Genomic DNA, 7,234 nt, shown 5'->3' on the forward strand with positions numbered 1-7,234 from the left:
TTGCTCAGGCTGGAGTGCAGTGGCGTGATCTTGGCTCACTGCAACCTCTGCCTCCTGGGTTCAAGCAATTCTCCTGCCTCAGCCTCCCAAGTAGCTAGGTTTACAGGCTTGCGCCACTGTGTCCAGCTACTTTTTGCATTTTTAATAGAGACGGGGTTTCCGGTATGTTGGCCAGGCTGGTCTCGAACTCCTGACCTCAAATGATCCGCCCACCTCAGCCTCCCGAAGTGCTGGGATTACAGGCATGAGCCACTGCACCGGCCAGAGCTTTATTATTTTATTGGATAAGGTAATTTCATGGAAATTTCCTCCAATCTAATCTCCTTTAGTTTCTTATTGTTTATTTTGACATCACCATTCAATATTTTGGCCCCAGGCAATAGTAAGACATACCACTAAATTCTTGGGAAGATAGATTCTTTTACTGTTCAATTCCCAAGATAATTAGGAAATTTAAAGGTGATTAAATTTTAGTTTATATGACACTTATAATCATGAAGGCAGTGTGTTTTAATTGCATTTAGGGCATCTAACCATCAACTTTGGCTTTCTTCCTGGCTCCCTGACTTACCCTGTCTTGGTAATGAGTCCTTACTCATTGATGTAGCCTCATTTAAAGCACTCTTAAGTTTTCAGGGAAGTAAAATATAAATGAAATAGGAATTGACATTGTTACATTCAAACCCTAGTAGCACTTCTCTCCTCCCCCATCCAAACTGCATGACAGTTTTCACCAAGATGGCAGCTTGCACATATCTGTTTAATGGTATTTTTCTTATTTATAAACTTGGACAGTAGTAAGATCTATTCAATACTGAGGTATAGTAGCTGTGGCCCTGATTGCAGTTTGAGTCTACAGTTGTTTTTTTCTTAAGTCATTGGTCTAAATGAGTTCGATCAGTCTTTAAGTAGATAGAGAGAGGCTTCCCCAGATACCTTGGTGGAACCTGTGGTCAGGGGTCTAGTCTCCCCTTTACAAGTCTGAGAGCTTAGTTTGTCAGTGAACCTGGATATAACCAGGTCCTTTGGCACAAATTCACACTAGTTAAACCCATACCAGTAAGTTTTAAAACCAGAACCCCAAGTTATTAATTTACAAAGGGAGGTCTACTTTTTCAGTGTGTATTCATCTCTACTGTTCATGATAGTCTTTTCCTGGGAAAACGATACCTAAGAAGTTAAACTTCAAATTAGAAGGCTTATTGGTGAGCAAGGAATCAGAGGGAATGAGGTCAGGAGTTCAAGACCAGCCTGGCCAACATGGTGAAACCCCATCTCTACTAAAAGTATAAAAATTAGCTGGGCATGGTGGGGTGCACCTGTAATCCCAGCTACTTGGGAGGCTGAGGCAGGAAAATTGCATGAACCCGAGAGGCAGAGGTTGCGGTGAGCCGAGATCGTACCACGGCACTGTCCAGCCTGGGCAACACAGCGAGACTCTGTTTTTTTTTTTTAAAAAAAAGATGTTTCTCTTTCTTGGACAAACTGGATAACCCTATCAAATTCTAGCTCTTTGGCCTCCCTTTTCTAGACCACAAGCAGAAAACTCATTTTCTATAGAAAATATTTTCCTTACATGTGAACCCCTCTCTACTAAAAATACAAAAAATTAGCCGGGCGTGGTGGCGGCTCCTGTAATCCCAGCTACTCCGGAGGCTGAGTCAGGAGAACTGCTTGAACCCAGGAGGCAGAGACTGCAGTGAGCCGAGGTCGCACCGTTGCACTCCAGCCTGGGCAACAAGAGTGAAACTCTGTCTCAAAAAGTAAAATAAAATAGCTACAACATTTGGTTTTGTTTTTTTTTTTTGAGACAGTCTCACTCTGTTGCCCAGGCTGGAGTGCAGTGGTGCAATCTCGGCTCATGGCAACCTCTGCCTCCTGGGTTCAAGCGATTCTCCTGCCTCAGCCTCCCGAGTAGCTAGGATTACAGGCGCCTGCCACCACACCTGGCCAATGTTTTATATTTTTAGTGGAGATGGGGTTTCACCATGTTGGCTAGCTAGACTGGTCTCAAACTTCTGACCTCAGGTGATCCACCCGCCTCGGCCTCCCAAAGTGCTGGGATTACGGGTGTGAGCTGCTTGCGCCCAGCCCTTTTTTTTTTTTTTTGAGAGGGAGTCTTGCTCTGTTGCTCGTCTTGGAGTGCAGTGGAGCAATCTCAGCTTAACGCAACTTCCACCTCCCGGGTTCAAGAGATTCTCCTGCCTCAGCCTCCCAAGTAACTGGAATTACAGGTGCCTGCCACCACTCCTGGCTAATTTTATTTTTTAGTAGAGACAGGGTTTCACCATGTTGACCCGGCTGGTCTCACACTTCTGACCTCAGGTAATGCGCCCACCTCGACCTCCCAAACTGCTGGGATCACAGGCGTGAGCCACCGCGCCCAGCCCACAGTATGCGTTTTTGTTTCATCGATCATTTCACAGACTGTGTGTGTGAGACAAAATAGCTGTGGCCATATAGATAAGCTATGGCAGTTTCTTATGATTTCAGTACTTAATATTTACCACCTTTTCAGGCAAGTTACTGGTTTTTCTTGTTGTTGTTGTTGTTGTTTGAGATGGAGTTTCGCTATCGTTGCCCAGGCTGGAGTGTAGTGGCGCGATCTCAGCTCACCACAACCTCCACCTCCTGGGTTTAAATGATTCTCCTGCCTGAGCCTCCTGAGTAACTGGGATTACAGGCGTGCACCAAGATGCAGGCCAATTTTTGTATTTTTAGTAGAGACGGGGTTTCACCATGTTGGCCAGGCTGGTCTCGAACTCCTGACCTCAAGTGATCCAGCTGACTCCGCCTCCCAAAGTGCTGGGATTACAGGCATGAGCCACCGCTCCCGGTTGCTAGAAGAATCTTACTGGCCAATTCCATTTGGCGGAAGTCATCATAGCCTTCCTGTGTATTTAGTGTTCCTGGGTTAAGGTCCTTCTATTCATGGTAGTTCATGAAATCTGAAAATAATCTCCAAACATAGGTTAGTCCTTGCTCTAACACCTATTCATTCTTGATGGTATATTCCGTACTGGCACGTTATCTTAACTCCCCAGTCTTTTCCCTCTATACACGAGCTATTGAATTAATCAGCGTGCTCTCATCAGGCCAGTTCAGGAAAAACACACTTCCTTGTTTGATAGTCTCGCCCCTTGGAGTGACTCTTCTTCCTGGAGGCACTTTTTAGAAACAGTATCAATGGAAAAAAGTAAACAGATGGTTTATTCTGCCTGAAAAACAGTAGTAAGTGGGTTATAATATCTTTGTTTTTTAATCATGTCTTTATTTTTTAGCATGGGGCTTCACATTTTTCCTATTCTGAGTTATCCCAGATCCATAATAATTGCTATATATTATAAGCCCTTATTTGCCAAAAGGTACTAGTATTATGTGCTAGTACTCTCCATTTCATTGGTTTTTTCTTCTCAGGGCCTGTCATCCGTTTTTCCTGACTTTTCTTGCTACCATCGTCTTTATCTTGCTTTTATTCAGAGTTGACGGCTTTGTACTTGGTATGTTCCAACTGCCATTTTTTTCTTCTCACCCTTGATCCAAATTTGATTTCTAATTATATAAGATAAACAAGAATGCCAAACTTACTGCTCTTTGACTAATTAGAACATGGAAATAATTTGAGTTTTAGAGAATAATAAAGTTTTTTTCTTCCATTTACAAAAGTAAGAAAACTTTGAAAAAAAAAAAAGACTAGAAAAGAGAAAATAATCATGCCGTAGTCTACCACCTGAAGAAACCACCCTTGCTGTGTTCCTCCATCTTTCCCCCGGGCATGTGTGTTTGTATGTTTTGAGCTTGTAATCACATTGTGATAATGCTGTGATGATTCCCATACATCTTTAGTAGACTTGGTTGGAAATGCATTGTGTGGGGCAGGTGCAGTGGCTCACGCCTGTAATCCCAACACTTTGGGAGGCCAAGGCACCAGACTGCTTAAGCTCAGGAGTTTGAGACCAGCCTGGGCAATATGGGGAAGCCCTGTCTCTACAAAAATACAAAAATTAGCTGGGCGTGGTAGCACACACCTGTAGTCCCTGCTACTCAGGAGGTTGAGGCGGAAGGATTGGGCGCACCTTGGAGTTCGAGGCTGCAGTGAGCTGTGATAGTGCCACTGCACTCAGCCTGGGCAACCAAGTGAGACTCTGTCTCAAAAAAAAGAAAAAAAAATGCATCATGTGATTTTAAATAGATCTTTATAGGTGTTAGGTGTTCAAAAGTATTTGTTAAATGAAATGATTGAATCCTTATTTCTCTCTGTGCCTCAGTTTTCCCATTTCTTAAATGGGGAAAAAATAATTTACAAGATGTTTTGTGAGGATCAGTGAAAAACAAACAAAATGTTGGAAGTGGCTAGGTCATGTCAAAACCCTACTTGCTGGCTATCATATCGCTTTTTTCCCAGAGGCTACTACTTGAGAAGAGGCAGAGGAAAAAGCGCCTTGAGCCGTTTATGGTGCAGCCCAATCCAGAAGCCAGGCTACGGCGGGCGAAGCCAAGGGCCAGTGACGAGCAGACTCCCTTGGTGAACTGTCATACTCCCCACAGCAATGTCATCTTACATGGTGTGTATTTAGGCAGCATCACTTCCTGCTGGGGTACAGTTTTCACAAACCTAGAAGGCAGGAGGATTCTCAGACGGACCAAAGGGACAATATTATTAGCACCATTACTAGGTACCTTCACAAATCTTTATAAACACATTTGGGGTCTTTGAGGAGAATAAAAGCAATATAATCAGTGCAAGATGCCTTAAGGTTTGTGTCCATTTTAGAACTGTTGTTTTCTTTCTTTTTTTTTTTTTGAGACGGAGTTTTGCTTTTGTCGCCCAGGCTGGAGTGCAATGGCATGATCTTGGCTCACTGCCAACCTCCTTCTCCTGGGTTCAGGTGATTCTCCTGCCTCAACCTCCTGAGTAGCTGGGTTTACAGGTGCCTGCCACCACGCCCGGCTAATTTTTTTGTATTTTTAGTAGAGACGGGGTTTTACCGTGTTGGCCAGGCTTGTCTAGAACTCCTGACCTAGGTGATCCACCTGCCTCGGCCTCCCAAAGTGCTGGGATTACAGGCTTGAGCCACCGTTTTCTAGATGCCAGATGAATGAGTTTAGAATGACCTATTTGAGGAGTTTTTGATTGTTAAATCATGGCAGAGGTGAATCATGAAGCCAGGAATAGGTAGAGAGCATCCATTCTTCCAATAGATAGTTCAAAGGACCATCTGAGATGGTGAGGGGTGGAGGAAGAATAAGATTGTAAGTTCCTCTAAATCAAGCCACCTGAGCTATTGGCTTGGACAGGATCTGTACTATGGAGGACCTACTTTGTTTTCTCGGTTTCATTCTTAAGTTTCCGAAGTACATATTACTTCAGTTACTAAAGTACAAGTACATATTACTATAGTAACAGAGCATGTTAATAAAATGAACACCAGGCTGGGCATGGAGGCTTATGCCTGTGATCCCAGCACTTTGGGAGGCCAGGCAGGTGGATCGCTTAAGGCCAGGTGTTTGAAACTAGCCTGGGCAACATAACAAAACTCCATCTCTACAAAAAATTTAAAAGTTAGCCAGGCGTAGTAGCACACACCTGTAGTCCCAGCTACTTGGGGGACTGAAGTGGGAGGATCGTTTGAGCCTAGGAAGTCGAGGCTACAGTGAGCTGTGATTACACCACTGCTCTCCAGCCTGGGCGACAGGGTGAGATCCTGTCTCAGAACAAAAGAACACCAGTTCTGACCTACTCTCTTAACACATGTTCTTATGGATGTTAAGAAAGGAGGGGAGATAAAGTGATTCAGTAGTTCTTAATTCTGATCACATATGCCAAATCCACCCAACTAAATAGTGAATAATACTTTGCTCCTTTTTTAAAATTCATTTTATTTTGTCCCCTAGGTATTGATGGTCCAGCTGCTGTCCTGAAACCAGATGAGGTTCGCACTCCGTCAGTAAGCTCCCCTGCTTTGGAAGAAGATGAAAACGCTGTGGGCACCGCTTCCAAGCCGGGACTCCAGGAGAGTCTCCAGAAGCATGGTGAGGACTGGTACAGATTTTAAGGCAATTTGTCTTCTTACTCATTTGTCATCTTTTCCTTTCTTTTCATTGTGGTTAACAATCCACATGACTCCAAATTACTCACGGCTTAGGGCCTCACGGGGGTGACAGTATTAAGCATCTTTTACATCTGAATGTTGGTTGTCAGCAATGGTGGTATTTATACTATTGCCTGAGAAAAAGAAGATAATTAAATCTAAACTACTAGCTACCATAGATGACTGTTTCTCTCTTTTTGACTATTTTCGGTTCCCACCCTCTCCTTCTGACAGAGTTGTCACTCAGCCCTCTACTCCACCTCCGTTTCATAGTTGATGATTGATAGCCTTTCTTCTAGTTGGAGCTCTCATTTCCATAAATATTCCCATACATTTCAAAGGTGCCTTGTAGTTTTTCCTTTTTAGAAAAATAATTTTATAATGAGAAGGGATTAAGCATCCCCTTTTCAGATGAGAAAACTGAAGCCCAATAATGAGTATCTATTGGGTACCTTCTTTGCATTAGGCAAACATTGCTAGGTCCTGGGATATATGAATCAGGAGATTCATATACCACGGAATGGCATAATAAATGAACGTTTAAACAAATTCGTATATTCACTTATTTAGAAAGTATGTTGTGGCCAGGCGCAGTGGCTCACGCCTGTAATCCCAGCACTTTGGGAGGCCAAGGTGGGTGGATCACCTGAAGGTCAAGAGTTTGAGACCAGCACATGGTGAAACCCCGTCTCTACTAAAAATATAAAAAAATTAGCCAAGCGTGGTGGTGGGTGCCTGTAATCCCAGCTACTCGGGAGGCTGAGGCAGGAGAATCACTTGAACTTTGGAGGCGGAGGTTGCAGTGAACCAAGATTGCGCCATTGCACTCCAGCCTGGGCAACAAGAGTGAAACTTCTCAAAAAAAGAAAAGGAAAAGAAAGTATGTTTTGAGTCCAGGCATGGTGGCTCATGCCTATAATCCTAACACTTTGGGAGGCTGAGGCGGGCAGATCACTTGAGTCCAAGGGTTCAAGACCAGCCTGGGCAACATGGATAAACCTTGTCTCTACAAAAAATGCCAAAAAAAAAAAAAAAAATTGGCTGGGTGCAGTGGTGCACACCTGTAATCCCAGCTACTTGGGGGGCTGAGGCAGGAGGATGGCTTGAGCCTGGGCAGCGGAGGTTGCACTGAGCTTGAGATT

The 7,234-nt window shown here is 43.8% G+C and overlaps 1 protein-coding gene across 1 annotated transcript in view; it reads left to right on the forward strand.

Moving 5' to 3' along the window:
* The window catches only part of TULP3 (tubby like protein 3), a 61,457-nt gene that overhangs the window by 38,461 nt on the left and 15,762 nt on the right, over positions 1-7,234 (forward strand). Inside the window, 2 exon segments of the mRNA XM_011967168.1 lie at positions 4,406-4,565; positions 5,896-6,033. Coding sequence (XP_011822558.1) covers positions 4,406-4,565; positions 5,896-6,033 — 298 coding nt within the window.

The sequence above is a fragment of the Mandrillus leucophaeus genome, unplaced genomic scaffold, assembly GCF_000951045.1.
Source record: "Mandrillus leucophaeus isolate KB7577 unplaced genomic scaffold, Mleu.le_1.0 Scaffold79, whole genome shotgun sequence".
In the NCBI taxonomy this organism is placed as follows: Eukaryota; Metazoa; Chordata; class Mammalia; order Primates; family Cercopithecidae; genus Mandrillus; species Mandrillus leucophaeus.